The sequence below is a fragment of the Panthera leo genome, chromosome E1 (assembly GCF_018350215.1).
Source record: "Panthera leo isolate Ple1 chromosome E1, P.leo_Ple1_pat1.1, whole genome shotgun sequence".
NCBI classification, from domain to species: domain Eukaryota; kingdom Metazoa; phylum Chordata; class Mammalia; order Carnivora; family Felidae; genus Panthera; species Panthera leo.
Genome location: NC_056692.1, coordinates 9606355 through 9630154, shown reverse-complemented (window position 1 = coordinate 9630154; position 23800 = coordinate 9606355). Strand labels below are relative to the sequence as shown.

The 23800-nt window shown below is 42.0% G+C and overlaps 2 protein-coding genes across 17 annotated transcripts in view; one reads left to right on the top strand and one right to left on the bottom strand.

The window, feature by feature from the left end:
- The window catches only part of TTC19 (tetratricopeptide repeat domain 19), a 45291-nt gene that overhangs the window by 11098 nt on the left and 10393 nt on the right, over positions 1-23800 (top strand). The window contains exons 8-9 of the mRNA XM_042917461.1: positions 15590-15744; positions 20118-20210. Coding sequence (XP_042773395.1) covers positions 15590-15744; positions 20118-20210 — 248 coding nt within the window. The remainder of the gene's footprint in view (positions 1-15589; positions 15745-20117; positions 20211-23800) is intronic.
- NCOR1 (nuclear receptor corepressor 1) overlaps positions 21331-23800 on the bottom strand; it is a 159644-nt gene continuing 157174 nt past the window's right edge. For all 16 annotated transcript variants that reach the window (XM_042917444.1, XM_042917443.1, XM_042917445.1 and 13 more), the window contains one exon: positions 21331-22459. In XM_042917444.1, the coding sequence (XP_042773378.1) occupies positions 22272-22459 (188 nt within the window). In that variant the 3' untranslated portion in view covers positions 21331-22271. The remainder of the gene's footprint in view (positions 22460-23800) is intronic.

Genomic DNA, 23800 nt, shown 5'->3' with positions numbered 1-23800 from the left:
TAAAATCTATATAGTTTAAGGAATAATGAATGAGAAGAACAGGCAGTGACCCACCTTTGCAGCCTGTGTGTGTTTGGCCCCAGCCCCATTCTCCTTCTCACCCCAGAGATACTATTCTGCTGAATCTTGTTTTGTTTTTGAGGGCTTCTTTTTAAAATTTATATAAATGAATCACACAGTATGACTTGCACTTGCCTGTGATCTTTTTGGAATTAGATCTGAATTTGTTTATGTGTATGTTTTTTGCTTTTATTAATTTAATTTAATTTTTTAAATGCTTGTTTATTTTGAGAGAGAGATCCAGAATCCCGAGCAGGCTCTGTGCTGTCAGCGCAGACCCTGATGCAGGGCTCGAACTCAAACCAAGAGATCATGACCTGAGGGAAAATCATGAGTCAAATGCATAACTGACTGAGCCATCCAGGCGCCCCTGCTTTTATGAATTTTGAATACATATTGAGTAGCTATTCTAGGCCAGATATTGTAGGATTCAATAGAGGCAAGTGAAGCAGAAGTCCCTGCTTTTCTGGAGCTTAATGCTTAGGTATTTTTCAGCTTTGAAATCAGATAAATATTCACTCATTTTTTAAAATTTATTTTTTCTTTATTTCTAAACAGGGTTAACATGTAACTTCTTAACATACCGGTGGTTAATTTGGGTGTGAAATTGGTCACTACTTTCCTAAAGATGATAATCTATTGTTGTTACATACTTAACTATAAATTAGCATATGCTTGCGTCTCTTTTGGGGGTTTCCATTCGATTCATTCATCTGATGACTTTTATAACAGTATATGTTGTTTGAGTTATATGGTAGCATACGTTTGAGTTACACAGTGAAACAGGTTTCACGCATGCTTCTTTGGTAAGATTTCCTCCCATTTTATTCTCAGTTTTTACATGCATTTTAGATCATTTTGTCAAATCCCCAAAATGCTTTGAGACTGAATTATTAGATTTGCATTATATTTTTCAGTGAGTTTGAGGAGATTGCCTTCTGAATAAGTTAGCATTTCACTGCAAATAGCACAGAATTTCAGTTACGCATTAAGGGCACTTACTCTCATGTAACTGGTAGTTCATCGAAAAGGGGCAGGCTGTTGAGTTACTTGACACACAGCTCATGGAAATCCTGAGGAAGGAGATTCTTTCCATCCCTCCTCACTCATTCTCAGTGTGTTTTGACTTTCTCTTCACATTCCCACCATGATTGAAAAGGGACTGTATTAGGTCCCAGGAACCTTATCCAGAAATGGCAACGTGCAGAGAAGAAAAGAAAACTTATTTGGTGTTCTTTTAGAATCAAAGTAATCTTTGCTAGAAGTTCCCAATTAGATTTACCCTTATTGCTCATTGGCTGGATTGGGTTACACGGCATTTCGAACCCAGTCCTTGACAGGAAATGTGGGATTACCATGATTCTCTAAAACTGACCAGGATCCATTCCTGTCAGAGGATGGATTCTGCTCCGCCTGAATCGTGTGAGAAAAGAATGGATGCTGGAACAAACAGGAGCTGTGCTAGCGAGGGGAGTCACTCACTACACTGTCTCTGCAATACGGGGGCGTGTCAGAGGTATCGCGGGTTCGGTTCCAGACCACCGCCCTAAAGTGAATAGCACAATACAGCAGATCAAATGAGTTTTTTTGTTTCCTAGTGCATATAAAACTTACGTTTACGGTGTGCAATAGCATTGTTTAAAAAATATACGTATCCGCCCAAAATGTATATACCCTAATTGAAAAATACTCTGTTGCTAAAACTTAACCATCATCTGAACTTTCAGGGAGTCGTCATCTTTCTGCTAGTGGAGGGTCTTTCTTCATTGTGGATGGCTGCTGACTGATCAGGGTGGTGGTTGCTGAAGGTTGGGGTGGCTGTGGCAATTTTTTTTTTTTTAATTTTTTAAAATTTATTTTTGAGAGAGAGACAGTGTGAGCAGGGAAGGGGCAGAGAGAGAGAGAGGGAGACACAGAATCAGAAGCAGGCTCCAGGCTCTTGAGCTGTCAGCACAGAGCCCGACACAGGGCTTGAACCCACAGACTGGGAAATCATGATCTGAGCCTGAGCTGAAGTCAGATGCTTAACCGACTGAGCCACCCACGTGCCCGTGGCAATTTCTTGAAAGCAGACAACAATGAAGTGTGCCACATTGATTGATTGATTCTTTAATGAATGATTTCTCTGTAGCATATGATGCTGTTTGATAGCATTTGACCCTCAGTAGAACTTCTTTCGAAATTGGAGTCAATCCTCTCAAACCCTGCTGCTGCTTTATCAACCGAGTTCATGTAATATTCTAAACCCTTTTTGTCATTTCAACAATCTTCACGACATCTTCACCAGAAGTAGATCTTATCTCAGGAAACCACTTCCTTTGCTCATCCATAAGAAGAAACTCCTCATCCGTTCAAGATTCATCCCGAGATTGCAGCCATTCAGTCATGTGTTCAAGCTCCACTTCTGACTCTAGCTGTCCTGCTGTTTCCACCCTGTCTGCCTCCACTGGAGTCTTGAACCCCTCAAAGTCATCTATAGAGTTGGAATCAGCTTCTTCCAAACTCCTGTTAATATTGATTATTTGACCTCTTCCCATGAATCACAAATGTTCTTGATGCCACCTAGAATGGTGAATCCTTTCTGGAAGGTTTTCAATTTACTTTGCCCAATTGGAAAGTTAAAATTACTCCTTGATCCATGGTCTACAGAATGGAGGTTGTGTTGGCAGGCATGAAAACAACACTAATCTCCCTGTATGTCTCCATCAGAGCTCTTGGGTGACCAGGTGCACTGTCAGTGAGCAGAATACTTTGAAAAGAAACTTTTCTTTTTCTGAGCAGTAGGTCTCAACAGTGAGCTTAGAATATCCAGTAAATCATGTTGTAAACAGATGTGCTTTTATCCAGGCTTTGTTGTTCCATTGTTAGGGCACATGCAGAGTAGATTTAGCATAATTCTTAAGGGCCCTAGGAGTTTGGGAGTGGCAAATGAGCACTGGCTTCAACATAAAATCACCAGCTGCATTAGCCCCTAGCAGGTGAGTCAACTGTCCTTTGAAACTTTGAAGCCAAACATTGGCTTCTCCTCATTAGCTATGAAAGTCCTAGGTGGCATCTTCATCCATTAGAAAGCTGTTTAATCTACACTGAAAACCTGTTATTTGGTATAGTGTATTAGTTATCTTTTTTTTTTTTTTAAGTTTATTTATTTTGAGAGAGAGCCTGTGCAAGTGCATGAGCAGGGGACGGGCAGAGAGAAGGAGAGAGAATCTCAGCAGGGATTCTGAGTCAGCGCGGAGCCCAACTTGGGGCTCGATCTCATGACTGAGAGATCACCACCTGAGCTGATACGATGCTTGACCGGCTGAGCCATCCAGGCACCCCATGTATTAATTATCTTAAGATCTAGAATCTTCTGGATAACTTTCTGCAGCTTCTACATCAGCACTTGCTGCTTCACCTTGCACATTTATGTTATGGAGAGGCTTCTTTGCTTAAACCTCCCGAACCAACCCCTGCTAGTGTCAGACTTTCCTTCCGCACTTCCCCACCTCTCAGCCTTCACAGAACTGAAGAGCATTAGGGCCTTGCTCTGGATTAGGCTTTGGCTTCAGGGAACGTTGGGGCTGGTTTGACCTTCTATCCAGGCCACTAAGCCTTTCTCCACATCAGCAATAAGGCTGTTTCACTTTCTTGCCATTCGTGTGTTCCCCGGACTAGCACTTTTCCTTTCTCCTTTCCTTTAGGAACTTTTCCTTTGCATTTATAACACCGCTGTTTGGCACAAGAGGCCATGCTTTCAGCCTGTCTCAGCTTCTGAGATGCTGAATCTTTTACAGGTTTTGATTTTAAATGAGGGACATGTGACTCTTCCTTTCATCTGAACACTTAGGGGCCATTGTAGGGTTATTAACTGGCCTGATTTCAATATTGTTGTGTCCCAGGGAATAGGTAGGCCCCAGGAGAGGCAGAGAGATGGGGGAACAGCCAGTAGGTGGTCAGTCAGAAACTAAACTCACCATCTGGTATGCAGTGTCTTGGATGGATGCAGTTTTTGTGCCCCCCAAATAATTACATACAAGAGTGACATCAAAGATCACTGATCAGCAATCACCATGACAAATACAATAATAATGAAAAAGTTTGAAATATTGTGAGAATTACCAAAATGTGACACAGCAACACGAAACTGTTGGAATAATGACACCGATACATTTGGTCCATGCAGGGTTGCCACAAACCTTCAATTTGTAAAAAACGCACCATCTGCAACGTGAAGTGTGATACGGTGAGGCATGCCTGTATGGAGTCTTTCCATTGAGGACCCTGGCATGACTCTTACAGGTTTTTTCATGTAGATGTGACAGGTATTTTGTTACATTTGTTTTCCAGTGGACACTTTACTACACCATTTGCTTTTCAGTTGATATTCTTATTTCTGGATGTATAATTTTACATTTAAGAAATCATGGTGTTTCCTTTTAGATCTACTTCTGTGTTTCTCCCCATCCTTCTTAATCTTTTTTTTTTTTTAAGTTTATTTATTTTTGAGTGAGAGAGCAAGAGAGCACAAGTGAGGGAGGGGCAGAGAGAAGGAGAGATGGAATCTGAAGCAGGCTCCGTGCCATCAGCGTAGAGCCCAATGTGGGGCTTGAACCCACGAACTGTGAGATCACGACCTTAGCTGAAACCAAGAGTCGGACCCTCAACCCGCTGCACCACCCAGGCACCCCCTCCCCACCATTCTTAAATTTAGTTCATTGATTATGACCGCAGAACAACATTAAATAATAGTGGTGTTGGACAACTTTGTTTTATATTTAATTTGGTGCCAAATTATAAATATTTATTTATATATATCTAAATTTTTTTTTTTTTTTAACGTTTGTTTATTTTTGAGACAGAGACAGAGCATGAATGGGGGAGGGTCACAGAGAGAGGGAGACACAGAATCCGAAACAGGCTCCAGGCTCTGAGCTGTCAGCACAGAGCCCGACGCGGGGCTCGAACCTACTGACCGCGAGATCGTGACCTGAGCCGAAGTCGGACGCTTAACCGACCAAGCCACACAGGCGCCCCTTATTTATATATATCTAGAGCAAACCAGGCTTGCTACTAATTGGTTGTTAAGTGTACTTTCAGGATAATATTTAATGCTGATATTTTATTTAGAACTTTACATATATTTTCTTATGTGAAATCCATAGTATATTTCTTGTGCTTGTCATCACAGGATTTTATGAATGTGGTAAAATGAGTTGGTATGCTTTCTCTATTTGCCATTCTGGAATAGGTATGGGATATCACATGGGAGTGATCTATTCCTGGTAGGATCTGGGAAACCATATGGGCCAGATCTACTTTAGAAGGGTTTCTCTGGCGTCTTGTTGTTCTTTCTTTGATTACTCACACATTTAAATTTCTTCCATTTTCTTGATTTGATTTCAGTGTCTAGGTCAGTGGCAACAACATGATGTTAATAAATATCTTGAGGGGCTCCTGGGTGGCTCAGTTGGTTGAGCTTCCGACTTTCGCTCAGATCATGATTTCACGGTTTGTGAGTTCAAGCCCTGTGTTGGACTCTGTGCTGACAGCTCGTAGCCTGGAGCCTACTTCTAGTTCTGTGTCTCCCTCTCTCTCTGCCCCTCCCCTACGTGCACTCTGTCTTTCTCTCTCTCTCAAAAACAACTAAACATTAAAAAAATTAGGGGCGCCTGGGTGGCGCAGTCGGTTAAGCGTCCGACTTCAGCCAGGTCACGATCTTGCGGTCCGTGAGTCCGTGAGTTCGAGCCCCGCGTCAGGCTCTGGGCTGATGGCTCGGAGCCTGGAGCCTGTTTCCGATTCTGTGTCTCCCTCTCTCTCTGCCCCTCCCCCGCTCATGCTGTGTCTCTCTCTGTCCCAAAAATAAATAAAAAACGTTGAAAAAAAAAAATTAAAAAAAAAAAAAAATTAAAAAAAACATCTTGAATGGGGATTCCTGGCCGGCTCAGTTGGCAGAGCATGTGACTCTTGATCTCAGGGTGGAGAGTTCCAGCCCCACGTTCGGTGTGGAACCTATTTTAAAATAAATAAATAATTCAATTCAATATCTTGAATGCATGGGTGAAAGAAGTTTGGAGGCCTATATTTTCCTAGAAGGAACTTTATGGAATTATATTAAAAAAAATTTTTTTTTAATGTTTATTTTTGAGAGACAGACACACACACACACACACACACACACACACACACACACACACACACACAGAGTGCAAGTGGGGGAGGGTCAGAGAGAGAGGGAGACACAGAATCCTAAGCAGAGCCTTATGCGGGGCTTGAATTCAGAAACAGATCATGACCTGAGCCGAAGTCGGCCACCTAACTGACTAAGCCACCCAGGCGCCCTTATGGAGTTATATTTTTAAAGCACAAATGACAGTATTCTGTTATGAGATCATATTCCTTTCCTAATTCTTTTTTTTTTTTTTTTAAACCTTTATTTACTTTTGAGACAGAGACAGCATGAACGGGGGAGGGTCAGAGAGAGAGGGAGACACAGAATCCGAAACTGGCTCCAGGCTCTGAACTGTCTGCACAGAGCCTGATGGGGAGGCTCGAACTCACGGACCACGAGATCATGATCTGAGCCGAAGTCGGACCCTTAACCGACTGAGCCACCCAGGCGCCCCTTCCTTTCCTAATTCTTAATTTCGTGGATTTATTTTCTGTCTTCAAGAGGTTTTACACTGTTCCTTTCTCTTCCTCTCCTCAACCTGAAAGTTTCATTCATTTTCATAGTTTAGATAAAACACTTTGGGAAAGTGGAAGTCATTTTGGTCGTGTATTTGTTGTCATGAATCAAAGTCTGGAGCCTGAGTTTGAATTCTGGCTCTCCCGCTTCTTCACGGTTTACCTGCAGACAGGTTATGTGACTTCTCTCCTCTGGGTTCCTCATCAGTAAAACAGGAATAGCAGTAGAACCTATGTCTACCGTGTAGAGTTATTAGGGTGGCTAGCACTCATTAAGTACTTACTGTGGAAGAGTTTGCTGGACTGTGATGTACTTATTAAATAGTTTGGCTCCTCTGTATTGTGTTTACCACTCCCAATTTATGTAGGACCTTCCTGACTGTTGGTTTCTCCTTGGTTTATCTCTCCTGCTTGGGTTGGTTTTATTTTGTTCCTTTTCTAGTTTCTTAGGTGAAAGATTAGGTTGTTGATTTAAAGCTTTCTTTTCTAATACAGTATAGGTGTTTACAACTATAAATTTTCCTCTACTGCTTTAGCTGCGTCCCATAAATTTTGGTGTGTTGTGTTTTCATTTTCCTTTATCTCAAGGTATTTTCTAATTTTTGTGATTTCTTCTTTGATCCGTTGGGTATTTTGGAGCGTGTGGATTAATTTTCATATATTTATTTCCGCGATTTCCCTCTGTTGTTGATTAAGTTGATCCCATTGTGGTCAGAGAACATGCTTTGTATGATTTCAGTCCTTTTAATTTATTGAAACTAGTTTTAATGGCCCACTTTATGGTTGTCCTGGAGACTGTTGTATGTACATTTGAGAAGAATGCGCATTCCTTTATTGTAGGGTAGAATGTTCTGTGCATGCTGGGTAGATCTAGTTGGCATATAGTATTGTTCAAGTCCTATATCCTTGTTGATTTGGCTTTCTGGTTTTTTTCTTCATACATGTTTTTATTCCTGTTTAAGCAGTTCTAGATATGTATCTTCATTGTGAGTGATCCCTTCATCTGAAAAATTATTCTTTTTTTTTTTTTTGTCCTACCTAAGGTATTGTCATAAATTTTACTTTTACGTTTTGGCTATATCTTACTCTTAAACTTTCTCTAAGTCATTTTGTTTTTAGTGTGTCTTTTGTAGAAGACTGTGTTTGGATTTTTTTAAGCCTAATCTGAATGTCATTGTCTTATGATACAGAATCTCAAAGCGTATGTAAAATTAGTATTGAGAGTGATACTTGTTTAATTTTTGCATTTTAAAAAACGCTTTCCGTTTTGTTACTTCTTTTGGTCTCAGGTCCCTCTTAGAGGGGTCTTTTCCTCACTCAACTTCCACTCACGGTTTGGAAGGAAGGCATACGTAGAGTTTTCAGGTTCAGGGTTTTCATAGGAATCAGTTCTATTAGGGGTAACCTAAAAATTTTATAAGACCTATTTAGCTCAGGAAGAAAATCGTTTTCAGTTTCTTCTATAAGATGAGATGAGTACAATTTAACATTCTTTTGTCTTTCCTTTTCCCCACTTGTTTTTTCTCGACAGTCTGGAATTTTGACTTACTGAGATTTATTGCAGATAATTCTGCGGCCAACTGCTTTGCTGGCTTTTGGAGATAGCCTGTTTTTTCCTGCCTGATTGCTTTGTAGGAGTTGGAAGTTTTATTAGCATAAGGTTAGGGGCTTAGTCCCTTTCTGAACACTACCTAGTCTGTAATGAACCTTCATTTCTAAGATTCCACTCTCTTGAGCTGCTAGTACATCTTTGACTCGTGCTTTAATTCTGCTTGGTCTGGTCCTTTATTCAGGCATGTGATTTACCGATATACTAGCCTGTCTCTTCTCTATCCTTTATGTTTTCCCTACCTCAGTTTTCTTATCTGTGTTTTGGGAATTTCTCCAGTGTATGTTCCATATTACTGTCTTACTATTCAGAAAAGTTCTGTGCCTGTCTTCTAAAATTTTTTTAAAGGTTTCAAGCAAAAATGAAGTGTAGCAACTTTAACAAATGCCTGTATACCTTCCCCTTAGCTTTGTCAAGTCTAAGTACTTTACCATGTGTGCTTCAGAATTCTTTTTTCTAATTTTAAACCCCGGTGGACTCTTATCTGGTGTAGGTACTATTCTGAATTCAGTTTTGATCTTTGTCACTCTTAGGCCTGTTTATTACACTTGCACGTATCAGTGAACAGTATATAGTGGGGCTAGTGTGTTTTTAAACTTTATATGAATGGTATCAGACTGAACACTTGTTTCTGCAGTTTTTCACACATTGAGATTTATCGATGTTGATACGACAGCATCAGTTTTCCTATCCAAAGGCCTGTTTACTTGTCAAAGCACATGTCTGCTGGGGTTGCATCTGTCTAGAAGGGGTGACTCCCTCTAATTGGTCCATTGTGGCAGAGGGTGAGGGGTAAGGATTGATACAGGCTAGAGATAGCCCTGATTGGTTCATTCCCTGCACTGTGGTCTAGTATCCTACTGGAGGAACGTACTATGGTTCTCAGTAGGTGGTCATGAAGCTTCTTCATGTTTTACTGTGGAAAATAATACCTCTTTGACCATTCTGGGACCTGTGTCTCTGTGCCTGCCTGTCAGATACTCCCTAGGGTTCGTACCTAAGAGTGGAATTAAATTGCTTACCAATGTGGTTTGATTTCCTGCCCTGAAAATTGTCTCTTTATATCCTTTGCTTATTTTTTTTGAAGGGTTGTCTTTTTCTTAATGATTATAAGAGTTCTTTATGTATTTGAGCAAAATACTCAAATTTATATTTTGTAGGCTACATATCTTTTTGTGTCCCTGTCTTTTCACTTGAGGATATTTCACACTCAGAGATTAAAATTTGAATGTAATAGACTCTTTTGAGATTTCCTTTATAATTTGTGTCTTTTGTGTCTTGCTTAATAAAATACTTCTTTTAAGGTCAGAAAGATAGTCTCTTCTGAATATTTGGCTCTTTTACATTTAGTCTTCACGTAGAATTTTTAATATGATGTGAAGTAGTGATAGTTTTTCCTTCCTTCATGGGTAGGCCTGTAGCTCAGAACTATTGATCACCCTTTTCTCACTGATCTGTGATGATGTCTCTATGTTGAGATTTCATAGATTCCTGGAGCGCCAGTGTCATTGAATTCTGTAATTTTTAGTTTCATTATGTCTTTTCCATCTTTAGTTCAGTACCTTTATGTATTTAATTCTTTCTTTTTATTTGATCACTCAGGCAGTCATCCAAAAAATTATTTATTGAATACCTATTATGTGCCAGACACATTACTAGGCACTGAGAGGCAGCTATAAATAAAAGAAAGTTGCTGCCTCCTGGAGCTTGATTTCTAGTGGAGGAAAAACACCATCATAAACACTATCCAGTACGGGCGCCTGGGTGGCTCAGATGGTTGAACATCCAACTCTTGATTTCAGCTCAGGTCATGATCCCAGGGTTGTGGGATCGAGCCCTGTATCGGGCTCTGTGCTGAGTGTGAAGCCAGCTTGGCCTCTCTCTCCCCCTGCCTCTCTCCCGCACTCATGCTCTCTCTCTAAAACAAAACAAAACACTATCCAGTAAATGGTTGATGTATCCAAAGACGATTGAGAGCTCCGTAGATGTGTATGTGAGGGAATGTGTGTCCAGGGAATGTGTTGGGGCTGTATGCTGTTGCGTAGGGTTGGGAAAGGTCTGATTGATAAGAAACCTGAAGAATGGGAGGGAATAAGCCAAGTGGCAGTCTCTGAAGGAAGAAAAGTATAGACACAAGTTCAGGGCTCTGAGGAGGATCATACTGGACATATAAGTAATTATTTTAAACCCACTTAGTTTATGTCGTTGGATTTGTTGATTATCTAAAATTATTGGGGCGCCTGGGTGGCTCAGTCGGTTGAGCGTCCGACTTCAGCTCAGGTCACAATCTCGCGGTCCATGAGTTCGAGCCCCACGTCGGGCTCTGTGCTGATGGCTCAGAGCCTGGAGCCTGTTTCCGATTCTGTGTCTCCCTCTCTCTCTGACCCTCCCCCGTTCATGCTTTGTCTCTCTCTGTCTCAAAAATCAATAAACGTTAAAAAAAAAAAAAAAAATTTAAAATTATTGAGGGTGAGGCCTCCTTTGTTGTTGTGTGCCGAATCTCAGTTATGGTGGATTTTCATGCTTACTACGTTTGGATTATAAATTCATTTTCAGCAGGGTTTTAGCTGTAAGATGAGAATGATTTTGTTTATTTCAGGCGCTCAGGTCCAAGCCTAAATGAATAGATAAATGTAGACACCAAGCTCCATGTGGCACAGGCCTATGATTGGAGATTTCTGTGGTAGTCCTTTTTCCATCTAGATCCTAGGCTGGGCCATGCAAGTTTCCTCGTGGTCCCTGGTAGGGAGAGGGTGTGGGGGAGGGGGCAGACAGAACCTACGACAAGGGTCATTCTGGTTTTATGCAAGGGGCTTCAGATGTAATTCTCTGATTTGCAAAAGCTGAAGAACTCAATTCCTTTATTTTTAATATTTTTATTTATTTTTAAAATGTTTATTTTTGAAAGTGCACAAGTGGGGGGGAGGGGCAGAGAGAGTGAGAAGGACAGAGGATCCGAAGCGTGCTCCACACTGACAACAGCGAGACTGATGTGATGTGGGGTTGTGGGGTTCAGACTCAGGAACCGTGAGATCATGACCTGAGCCAAAGTCGGACACTCAACCGACTGAGCCACCCAGACACCCGTTTTTTTTTGTTTTTGTTTTTTTTTTAAGTTTGTTTGTTGGTTTTTGAGAGAGAGCACACAAGTGGGGTAGGGACAGAGAGGGAGAGCATCCTAAGCAGGTTCCGCAATCTCAGCACAGATGCCAATGTAGGGCTCCAAAACAAACTGAGATCATGACCTGAGCTGAAATCCAGACTCAGACGCTCAATCAACTGAGCCATCCAGGTGCCCCAAGAACTCAATTCTGGATTACAGAGACACTCAAGCTGCTCCACAAAACCTACAGAAACTGGGCTTTTGTGTTGTTAAATCCCATACTTTCTACTCTGGATTTTAGTTTACTCTTCTTGTTTGACCCTTGGGATTTCCTTCTTTTGGGAGCTCAGCTGTGCATGTAAAAGGATATCCTTTATCTCGTTTTTGAAGCAAAAGGGTTTTCAGATCATTAGTCATTATTCCTGGAATCAAAAGCCTCTGTTGGAACCACTATCTTATCAAATTGCTTTGTAGTCTGCTTTTATGCACATCTAATTTGATATGTTGATACATTAAGTATGCCGATCCATTCTCCTTCCCTGAATAAATGCTACTTGGTTGTTTTCTTAGTGCAGCTGACAATTCCATTTGCTAATATTTTGAGTAAAAATTTCTGTGATGGATCTTATTTGTTTCATGGACTGATTTGAAGTAGGTTGTCTTTTTGTCTGGTTAGAAATAATCTGAGAAAAAGAATTATTTAAATTTGAAGAAATAAATATGACCTGCCTCTCAGATTCCCAGTGTATTTCTCAGCTATTATTGGCTGATTTGTTCTTGTCTAATTTCTAGCAGTTTTCATACTAATATTTCAAGAAATTATTTTTTAAGTTTATTTTGAAAGTGTGCACATGAGCGTGAGTGGGGAGAGAGAGAGGAGAGAGAGAATCCCAAGCAGGCTCCTCACTGCCAAGCGCAAAGCCCAACATGGGGCTCCATCTCCTAACTGTGAGATCATGACCTGAGCTGAGATCAAGAGTCGGATGGCTAAATGACTGAGCCTCCCAGCTGTCCCCAGAAACTATATTGTTACTGCTTAGAAAAGAAACTCTTTTTTTGTACGTGATTTTTTTTTAATGCTTGTTTATTTTTGAGAGAGAGAGCAAGCACAAGCAGGGGAGGGAAGAGAGGGGCACAGAGGATCCGTGCAGAGAGCACGCTGTGGGGCTCGAACTTCCAAACCGTGAGATCATGACCTGAGCCGAAGTCAGCTGCTTTACCAGTTGAGCCATCCAGGTGCTCTTCTTTTTTGTACATTATTAAAGCCATGATGATTTCTCTTTATTTGGCTGTAATGCTACAGGTTTTATTATGGAGCCTTTTATTTCTCTTAGTCTTGTTTTTAGAGAAGTAGATTCTCCAAAAAATATTTTCATTTTTCATATCATAGTGTGCGATATGAATTCGAATGCGTGTTTTCTTAACAGTGAGAAATTATTATAGCTTCAATTTTATCTCATTATTTCGAAAATGCTTTACTATGTTTTCTTCCATTCTAGTTAAAGAGAATAGAAATCCCAGAAATGTGAGTCAGTAGTCATTTTTCACACATAGGATTTCTAGAATTGGAATAATTATACATTGTTTTGTGATATTTTTGGTATGTGGTAAACATTTTCTGTCTTTAAATATTCTCAAAGAACATGTATTTTAGTTCTGAATCTTCTGTTAAAAATTTCTTGTCTTGGACCTTTGTACTTGGAGGGAACACAGAGATGTCTCATTATTCTCATTTTTAACTACCTTTTCTCATTTTATCTCACAGAACCATTGATGTCAAACTGCAGCTTGGTTATATAAGCTTTTGCTCAGCGTTTTTAAAGGAGTGCTCATAGTTAGATACTTTGTTTCAGTAATTCCTTCCAATGGAGAAATATGGGCTGTGCACGTTTTCCGTTTGCGTTTTTATATTGGTTATATTTATCCACAAATTTGCGTATACTTTGATATTTAGGAAAATAACTTTCATTTAAGGTTTTTAAAAATACTTCGAGTTTGATTTTAACATGATTATATACCTTTTGCATATAATTAAGTCAAAGTAAGTAACTTCGGATTTCTGCTTTGCATCGTTTCTTAACTTTTACCCTCTGATAGTGTGTCAACATCTATTCTCATCCACCCCAACTACTTTGTCCTATTTAAACTCTCTCTTCAATAGGGGCGCCTGGGTGGCGCAGTCGGTTGAGCGTCCGACTTCAGCCAGGTCACGATCTCGCGGTCCGTGAGTTCGAGCCCCGCGTCGGGCTCTGGGCTGACAGCTCAGAGCCTGGAGCCTGCTTCAGATTCTGTGTCTCCCTCTCTCTCTGCCCCTCCCCCGTTCATGCTCTGTCTCTCTCTGTCCCAAAAATAAATAAAAAACGTTGAAAAAAAAAAATTTAAAAAAAAAAAAAAAATAAACTCTCTCTTCAATAATTGGTCATCCCGCTCTTTGGTTACATCATCGTCTTCACATTCTGTATGCCATTTGTAAGTTTTCTGCAACTTTGACAATAGGGAAGGAAAGGGGGTTCACGTGAATTTGCTGGTGAATAAACCCAGTTGACCACCGTCAGTTGAGTGTGTAAAGGTTCGGTTACATACGTTTATCGGAGGTAAACTCTCTTTTTAAGCCCTTTCTGTAAACATTTACTTTTAGCAGAGCTGTTTGCAGAATTTCCTTGTCACTACCATCTCTATATTATTTGTATCCTCTTTTCTGGGTCTCGTGCAAGTTCCTGTTCTTGAGATCGTGTTCTCCAGTTCATGTGGCATTAGATGTTTGAAGTTTGTTCGTTTTCAGACAGTGTGTAGTCAGTACTGTAATTTGTCAGGAGTTGATAATCATTGCAGCCTTTATTATTCTTCAAAAAGTGGATGAACTGTTTTTTCAATTTGGCTTGTGACTTTCTAGTTCAGGATTCTGAGTGTTTTCTGTTCCTAACTGCATTGCCACTTTTGCACCTGAAAACTCTTTCATTTGCCCTATACTTTGTTAACTCATTCTTGGAATTGATCTTTACCTGTTTCTACTAAATACAATTTCAACCTAAAAATAATACTCCATGCTTTGATATGTGGACTTAAGGTCTTACTTGAAATGTGGGGCAAAGTTCGTCATTTAAATGGATATTGTGGTATTGTGATTTTAAGATAGAATTGATCATTCACATGACCAAAATATATTTCACATCTTTATTTGGTGTTTGTCCAGAGTTCCCCAAACCCTTGGAATTTCTTAAGTGTTGAGAATGGTAAAGGTGTCTTTTGTTATGTGAATGGACACACCTAAAGGTGGTTGTGAAGGTAGAGGGTTGGAAGTTCAGTCCCAATCCCTGACCTTGGTGGAGGGGGGGAGGGGCTGTAAATTTAATCCTTCGCCAATGGCCAATGATTCAGTCAGTCATACCTATGTAATAGAGCGTCCATAAAAACCCAGAAGGCCGAGCTCACAGAGATTCTGGGCTGAAGATCACGTGGAGGTGTGGGGACTGTTGGTGCTTTGGGAGGGGGCATATAAGCTCCGCCCCTTCCCACATCCCTTGCGCTGTGCATCCCTTCCATCTGGCTGTTCCTGAGTGCTAGGCTTTTATGATAAACAGTAATTTAGCAAGTAAAATGTTTTTCTGAGTTCTGTGGGCTGCTCTAGCAAATTAATGTAACCAAAGGAGGGGTTTCTCAGGACCCTCAGATTTACAGCCACTTGTTGAGAAGCACAGGTCACAACCCGCAATTGCAGTTGGTGTCCTTAGAGGGGGTCATGGCGGTCACTCCCATCACTAGCTGGAGGTCAGAGGCACAGGACTATGACTGGTGTCTGATGGGAGGAAGGGGCTGCGGTCTAGGAGGACTGAACCCTTGTGGAGTCTGATGCTATCTCTGCACACACAAATGAGTGAATTCTTGCACACCTGCTGGTGTCTGAGAATTGCTTCTTGGTGTGGGGGGACCTCCCTGCCTTCCTGCACACATTGAAATTGGGTCTAGGGACCAGTTTAGATGAGAATCCACCTAAATTGTCACCTTTGTGTAACATTCAGGGGGTCCGGTACTGTGAAAATATTTGTGGGCCTTGATAACAAGCAAAATGTTAAGAAAGGTCTGCCAGTTCTCTGCCTCACTTTCTACGTTGTCGTTATATGCTAGCAATGCTCTTATTTCCTTCTTAGTGGAAGAGAAAGCCAACACCCACCTCCTCCTTGGCATGTGCTTAGACACCTATGCCCGCTACCTTCTGTTCTCCAAGCAGCCGGCACAGGCACAGAGGATGTATGAAAAAGCTTTGCAGATTTCTGAAGAAATACTAGGAGAAAGACACCCACAGGTAAGGGAGGAAAACAGAGAGGGGAACTGTAAAACAAAGGTTTAGAATTTCCAGGTGTGAAATGCCACCCTCGTTGGGAGCAGATCAGCAGCAGATGCTGCTAGGTGCTAGGTATTCCCTCCTCTGCCCGCCCCCAACTGCTTGTTTCCTAAAGGGGGTGAGGGACACCTGGTCAGCTCAGTCAGTAGTGCACGCCGCTCTTCATCTTGAGGTCGAGAGTTTGAGTCCCACATTGGGTGTAGGGATTACTTCACACAAACCAAAACGAAACAAAACAAAGGATTTGAGACCTCTAATCAGTTATCCAGAGCATTCTGCCTGCATTTTGGTTCACCCAGCAGAGCAGCCTTTATAAAAGGTAGGTCTAACCAGGCACCCGTGAGCTTCCAGGCCTTGAGGGTACATGGCACAGTATTTTGTAATAAGGAACATTAGTAAGAATCATTAAGAGGAACAGGTTAATGCATGAAGATTCTTGTCTCCCTCACCACATAGGTAAAATGCCAGGGGAAGTTGGGGGAGGGGGGGCAGAAAGGAGAAAGGGACTACATTACAAAGTAAAAACCACGGACATAGAATTAAACCACACCGTGCAGCGCTGTTAGAACAGTGAACACGTTGAACTTTGTCTTTCTCGTCTCTCACATTAAATTCTTAGAAGGAAGAACTGGACCACTTGTCAGAATGCTTGGTACCCCCAGCACAGGACACAGGCATTTTAACTGGACTGAACACGTCCCAAGGTTCAGGTCGATGGGCAGGGCAACTTGTTGGGCTGTGAACTCTCTTCAGGAAAGGGATTTAGGTTAGAGTCCCTTTAATGGAATATTACTGAGGAATAAGAAGACAAACTTGGAATTCAAGCCACCAAGTGCTAGAACTGAGAGGAGGGGGTAGGGTCTGCTTCTCTTAGTACCAAAATTTTAAAAACTCTTAGTGGGAATCTTCCTAAATCAGTAATATATGTGGTTCTTCTCGATGAGTCTCAGAGTCACCAGTAGGGATGACGTTAAATAAAGCCCTGGAGGCTGGCTTCTCAGGATTGCCGAATCAGGAGATCGTTACAGCTTCATCTTGCCGTTTAGTGTTTTTTCTTGGTACTTCTAGTTTGATGATTAGATTAATAAGTCATATCCTGTTCCCTACTTGGTAGATTTGTATTGTTTTCCAGAGAGCCAAACTGGTGCCGTCCCCCATACAATGTGAATGATATACGTGTTTGTTTTATATATATATATATATATATATATATATATATATATATATATATATATGTATATATACGTGTATATATATATATACACACATACATATCAGTTTGTTAAAGGCTGATGTCTTTCATTTTTGTGGAACGTGCTAGGAAACGTGAACTCTTAAGCATATATCCACAGTTTACCAGACTCCAAATTAATGTTAAATCCGTGTGGCTGTTTTTTAAAAAAATGGCTGTTTTTTCTCTTGTGTGTAGACCATCGTGCTGATGAGTGACCTGGCTACCACCCTGGATGCACAGGGCCGCTTTGATGAGGCCTGTGTTTATGTGCAAAAGGCATCAGATCTGGCGAGACAGATAGAACATCCTGAGCTACACATGCTGCTCAGTAATCTCGCTGCAATTCTGATGCACAGAGGTAGGGGGCAGTGGAAGCCCGCCGGGCCTGCTTGAGGGAAGGGGTCACTGGATTTCTGCAGCTGTGAGACGGTTGTAGGGAGGGCGAGGGGCAGTCAGGAAGCTCCGGGATTCAAAGGCTGGCTGAATGTACTAAAAAGGATGTGTGTTTGGTTGAAGTACCATTGGGTTCAGTTCACGTAACTTGTGTCGTCCTGCACTAGCCCGTCGAACACATGGAGCTAAAGAAAATTTCCATCAGCCACGTGCTCGGCTGATGGAGTCAGGGCCCCAGGGCACCGGAGGGCCCCGGCCCTCGCTGCCCTGGCGCTCTACAGCTAGGCCGGCTCACAGCCTCTCCGAGCGAGCCATCGTGTCACAGAGGCTGAAAGGAGGCAGGGCCAGCCTGTCACTTAATGAGCATACAGCAAGTTAGACCTGAACTGTCGCTAGTGCTTGCTCTCAGAATCTTTCAGAATCACTTTGAAAACCTACATTTCTCTTTACTCTCCCTTCTCTCTGGGTTATTTTAGAACGATATGCACAAGCAAAAGAGATCTACCAGGAAGCACTGAAGCAAGCAGAGCTGAAAAGAGATGAGGTTTCTATACAGCACATCAGGGAAGAGCTGGCTGAGCTGTCAAGAAAAAGTAGACCTTTCACTTAATTTTATGAAGCGCTAAATCCCTTTTTGTTGTAGGGAATTTTAAGTAACAGTGGTTATTCTAGTCTCAGTGGCACCCAAATCAATGGCTTAAACCCTTTCTCCTTGATATTCACGTCTCGTCAGTTAGCTGTGGTGAAGGACAAGTTGTACGCACTGCCGCTTTTGTTCTTTAAAGGAAAGACGCCTTTCACCCCTGGCTGATGTTGACCTCTAAGGACAGATGTCAAGTGATGCTTTCTGTCGTAACGTATGGTGTGGTGCTGTCGTGCTGGTCTAAGTGTACCTGTAGATGGAGATGGGCCAGTTGGCCTTCGGGGTGGGTGTGGTGATTCAGCCAGGCATCTCTATCCTACGATTTGGATCCATTGGTTTGCTATACCTTTTTTTATTTTACCAATATCTGGAAGAACAGAACTGTCTCATGGCAAAGGGGGATTATGGTGAGTTATTTTTCTTATGTATTTCATGAAGCTCAGTGTGGGACCTAATGCATAATGGAGCAAAAGCATTGTCGTGGTTTGTGCCAGCGCCCAGCATGAAGTTTTAAAGTAGGAAGTAGGCCCTTGAAAATACACCCGTTTAATTATAAATCAAAGTAAACTGTATGTCTTCATATCTGGTTATATAGGACTATGAAAGAGGGGGGAAAAGGAAGGATATGAACACTTGTCAATGCTGTTTGAGGACTCCGCTTCCTTTGCAGCCTAGGTCCCTGAACAGAGTCCTCTGCACGTGCCCAGGCTGCACCCCCAAACCTTCTGTCTCAGGGTCGGGCCTTAACAAGTGTAATATGTAAAATCTCCCCAGTAGTTCTCATATGTTCTGCTTATACAGTGGAAGGATCACTGATCTGGATCTTAGTCCAGGCTTCTCGAGTTTGGGTCTCAGTATCCTCATCTGTAAGTAGGAAACGAATGAGATTGTCTCATAGCCATGGGAGAATGTATTTTGTCCGATGACCCTAAATGAATAGACTACTACTGTGTTCAAAGAGCCTTATCACACTGCCTCATAGCGTATCAAGTATATACATACAAGATAGGCAGATGGAGGTTTTTACCTCAGAAGTGTTGCAAAGAGCCCCTGGCCTAGGGCAAAGGCAATTTTTGTAGGTGCCATGAAGGAGCACTGTTATTGTTGGTAAGCCTTTGGGGGGTGGGGGGTGTGAGTGGGAATGGTAAACAGATATTTTTGTTTCTGTGTACATATTATTGGAAGAATCCTTTCATAATAAACTAGAGACTCTACAACAACATTGTATGTATTCCGTAATCTTTGAGTTTCTCATAAAAAATAACTCACTAAAGAGTTAAAAACAAAATACTAGAAATCCTGAGGTCCAGATCCTCCAGGATTAGACTAAGACGCAAGTTTTCTATTTTGCAGATGTAAATTTCTTCCTGCTTTCTGTCTAAGCTCATCTCTTACCACCCAGCTAGCTCCTTTGAGTCTAATGAGAAACTAGAATGTAAATGAGATTGAGTTTCAGTGCGACCCAGTCTTAATTTGTTGGTTGGTGATTTTTGAGAAATTACCGTCAACTAGTGGACTACTCACCTACGTGGAGAACGTTTTTGCTTTTTCACAATTGCAGGGGTTGCTGAAAGTAAGGATTGTGACTCCAGGTTTTATTTAAGAATTTTTCAATCTCCACAGTGATTCCGCTCACGGTCCCGTCCCGGTGCTGGAAAAACTATAGGTGTTTTCAGAGAAGACAGTCTCTTCCTGTGGGTGTCTCCATGAGAGTTCATTTGCACAGTTGTAAAACAAGGTAGCAGGGCAGGAAGGGCGATCCCTTTGCCGACTGGTCTGAGTTCAAAAGTAAATTGTTAAAAAGAGCATAGTAGAAATTTTTGAACTGTCACCAGCGTTTTCAGGGCATAAATATTTAAAAACTGGAACCCGCACACCCAAGTTACTTCCCATGATAAACATGCACTGGAGATCTGGCTGTCAGAATGCTGCTATGGACAGCATTGGGAAGACTTTAATTTAGGTCCTGGGGTGCTAAAAAAAAAAAAAAAAAATCATACAGAAGGATGCAGCTTTGGAACACTGAAATCTCAGCCTGCAAAGAGTGTCATGCCTTGGTTTCAGCCGACTTCAAGTCCTCTTGTCACTCTCGGGGCTGTCTGCCGTTTCAGTCCTGCCGAGGTGGACGTCCTCCCTCCGAGACGGTTGGCTCCATAGGTAAGCCCGTGAGAGTTCTGTCCTCTCGTTGTTCTCAACTAAGAAACGGTCCTGGACTTTCTCTCCCGTTCTGAACTCCAGGTGGTGGCGGATGGCATAGGAAAACACATACGCACTGCGAGGAGGGGGCAAAGGGGGAGCGCCACTCACTCTCGGGTCCTCGAGGAGAGCTGCGCCAGTAACAAGCTAGGCTCTGAGCCGACTACTCTCAAAGACTGTGCTGACTTGGAATAAGCTCAAGACCTTCAGGGTCATGGAAAAATAATCATGATCATCTCTTTTGGGTCAGCTGACACAGTAGATTATTAACAAAGTCTCAGACATTACGAGCAGCAGCAAACTGTCAATTAGAACATTTAGTTACGGTTTTTCACGCACGTGAAAATTTTATGTATATCATCAAGTGGTGCCAGCTTTCCAAGTGGAAGGAATCTGATCACTAAACCTGCTCTCAAGTTTACTGTGAGGACTTCAGGTCTAAGACAAGAGTAGAATAGTAACAAGAGTGAAGGCCTTAACCATGTAGGCAAAGGACGGAGCCCGTGTCCTCATTATTAAAATCAAGATCAGACACCAATGCTGAGGGTGATGCGAGGACCTCGTTACAAAGGAGGCAGTCAGTGGTTCCCATACACCTGCTTTCTGTAGAGGCTTGCATACTTTTGTTAAAAAGTTGAGATCTACTTAGAAGTCCATGAAGTGCTCACGTGTATCATCCCGAGAGACCTCTGCCTCTCCCCTTTCTCATCTTCAGTGGCATCCTTCCAAAACAGTATCCACGTGCTGAAGGATGCTGCAGCACTATGAAGTCGTAAAATAAAATAATCTCACAGTTCAATAAGCAATTATTAAGGGTGAAACTGACCCCTTCATAATTATTTGCTCCTTGAGATTCGGTGAAAGATTCACCAGTAAACTCTTGCCCACGAGGAATCACAGGGAGAGTAAGAGTAAGCACTGGCACATGGGGAAAGGGAAGTGAGGCTTCGGGATACACAGCACAAGGCAAAGCTAAGAGTCAGATTCTGTACGGATCGTTACCTTCTAACTCAACCGATAATACAGGGCAACCCACTCCTCTGAAACCTGAGACATCAAGAGCCTTGAATCACACATGATCTATGTGGCTATGGACAGGGTAGTCCAATTTATTTCGAAACAAAAGCTCTGTTGGGCTGCATCAAATGCAGGAGAAAAAGAATATTTAGGGCCACGGTTAAGTTACCAGTGTGCATAACAGTGAGGTATGCCTCAAATAAGCCTTTTGTTTTTAAACTTTAAAAACTGAACTATAACATACCCATGCAGTAATATTTTTCAGTGCCACTAATTTAAAAAAAAAAAAAAAAAAAAATTAAAGCCTGCACTGGAAATTGACAGTATGGCAGAATTTTGTTTCTCCTACCTTTGACCCAAAAACGTAATGTACAGATTTTATATAGGGTCTGTGTTAAAAATCTAAACATTTCCACAAGATTTTAAACATCGCTGGAAATCTGAATTTAGAGGAAACAAAATTAGATAAAAGTACAATGCCCGTGACAGCCAACATTATGTAACTGGGCTGTATGAGGTTGTTGAGAAGGCAAGGGTTAAAAAGATAGGTGCGATGTTTTTTTGTTTTAAAATTACCCCCCAGGTTGATGCGCTGATTTGAACATAAGTACACCAGATACTACAGCAAGGGGAAACACTGCAAAAAAGGTAATCTATTTACAGAAGAGTGATTTAAAGACATTATGGTTTTCTTTACAAACAGATGTAAGAACAAGAATTGTCACTTTTTAAAAACTCTACATTTCAACCCTCCACTATTATTATAATCCACCGAACTGCCTATGTCCGAGGCAGTCCCCCCGTCCCTCCCCACCCCCCCCTTTTGACTCTCCAAATAAATTCCCATCATTTCTTCATCATCTGCGGTCCAGGCTCTCTTAAAAAGTCTCTGGGCACAAGTCCTAGGACGAAAGGCTTTTGACCTGCCATTAAAAATGAAACCGCCAAAAACGAGAGCTCCCTGTCCCACACCCTGGCGCCACCGAGACCCCTTCTGGGCGCGGTTCAGTCATCGCTATCCGACAGCGTCTCGTACTGTGCAGAGAGCAGCGGGGCAGGCTCTCGCTCCCAGATCCTGCTCTGCTGGTGAGGAGCCGCTTGGTTCACGGAGGACGGGGCACACGCGATCGGGGTCGGTGGCGTACTGCTGAGCATCCGCATAGTCAGAGGGTTGTAAGGAAACTGAGTCGAGCCTGACAAAAGAAAAACTGTTTTCACCGTCATGAGCACAGCTGCTGTTCCCTACAGCTTCCACGGGGTGGAGGGAGACACGATTATTCTATTGAAATGGTCTTGTGACACCGGGAGCAGAATGAAACACAGAAGGGCCAGGGTTTCACCATGTAGACTGTAGCCTATGGTAAGGCACCAATCCGGTGAGAATCTAGAAGGGACGGAGGACACGAGTAAGTGCAAGCTTAGGGTTGCTAAGTCCGGAAGTGGAAGCTCAGGGCTGAACTTTCAGTGAGTTCTAGAACCAGGTGTTTCCATGGAGAATCCAAGTAAAACTGCATATTAAGCTCGAAGAGTCTGGTTACACCAAGAACTCCTGGCCTCTTAATGATAAATGCGGCAGTACGTGCTCAGAGGACGAGGGGACAAGGAATTGCAGCAGGTCACAGGGCAGCAGGATGCAGGTCAGCTGCTGGGTCTCTGGGCAGATTTAAAAGGTACAAGATCTGGAAGAGGGTATGTGCACCTAACGACAGCACTGCTACCTCCTGCCACTTTCTACATTGGTCTCAACTGTCCCCAGAAAGCCTCTTACAGCTTAAGAAACTCTAAAGACAGAAAACATAGCCATTTTATCAAGGGATTTCACAAATTAAATTCCTTCCCTAAGAGAGGAAACAATTACTGGTTTAGAAGTTGTCAAACTAGAGCACAATCACTTCACACGTGATGTGAGTTTTATGAAGCAAAGGCCTTCAGTTATGCTGACGACATCCATAGGAAATTTATATGTAAATAAGGGGGAGAGCACATTTCAGACATTTTCCACTGACGTACATGTATTTAACTCCTAAAAGATGGCTCACGATTCTCTGAGACCCTTAAATCTACACCAGGTAATCCCAGTTTTATTTAAACAACAAAAAAGCAAAGCCTGTTCCCTTTCAAGACAACCAGTATTGTGGTTATTAGATTCGAGAAGAAAGCTTACGAGCGAGCAAGCAAGCACAAAAAGGAAAACATTCATAAATACCCTAGAACACGGTTTTTCATCAGTTTGTATAAATATAAGTGAGCCTGCAATAGAGATGGCTTTTTACACTGTCTCCATTTCTTATTTTGATTTCTTAATATTTCCCTAAGAACCTTCTCTAAGAATGTCTATAGAGAGGCTAAGGGTGAAGCCTGGGAGCGGCCCTTCGCTCTCAGGTGTGGTTCCTGGAAGAACTGAAATCACAGACTTCGTGGCTTTGCAAATAGCAGGTGCTGGCTCCCAGCACAATACAGAAGTGGGGGGAACGGAGATGTTTTCATAGCTCTTCCTTTGTTCGTGGTAATCAGACCTTACGTTCTGTAAATTT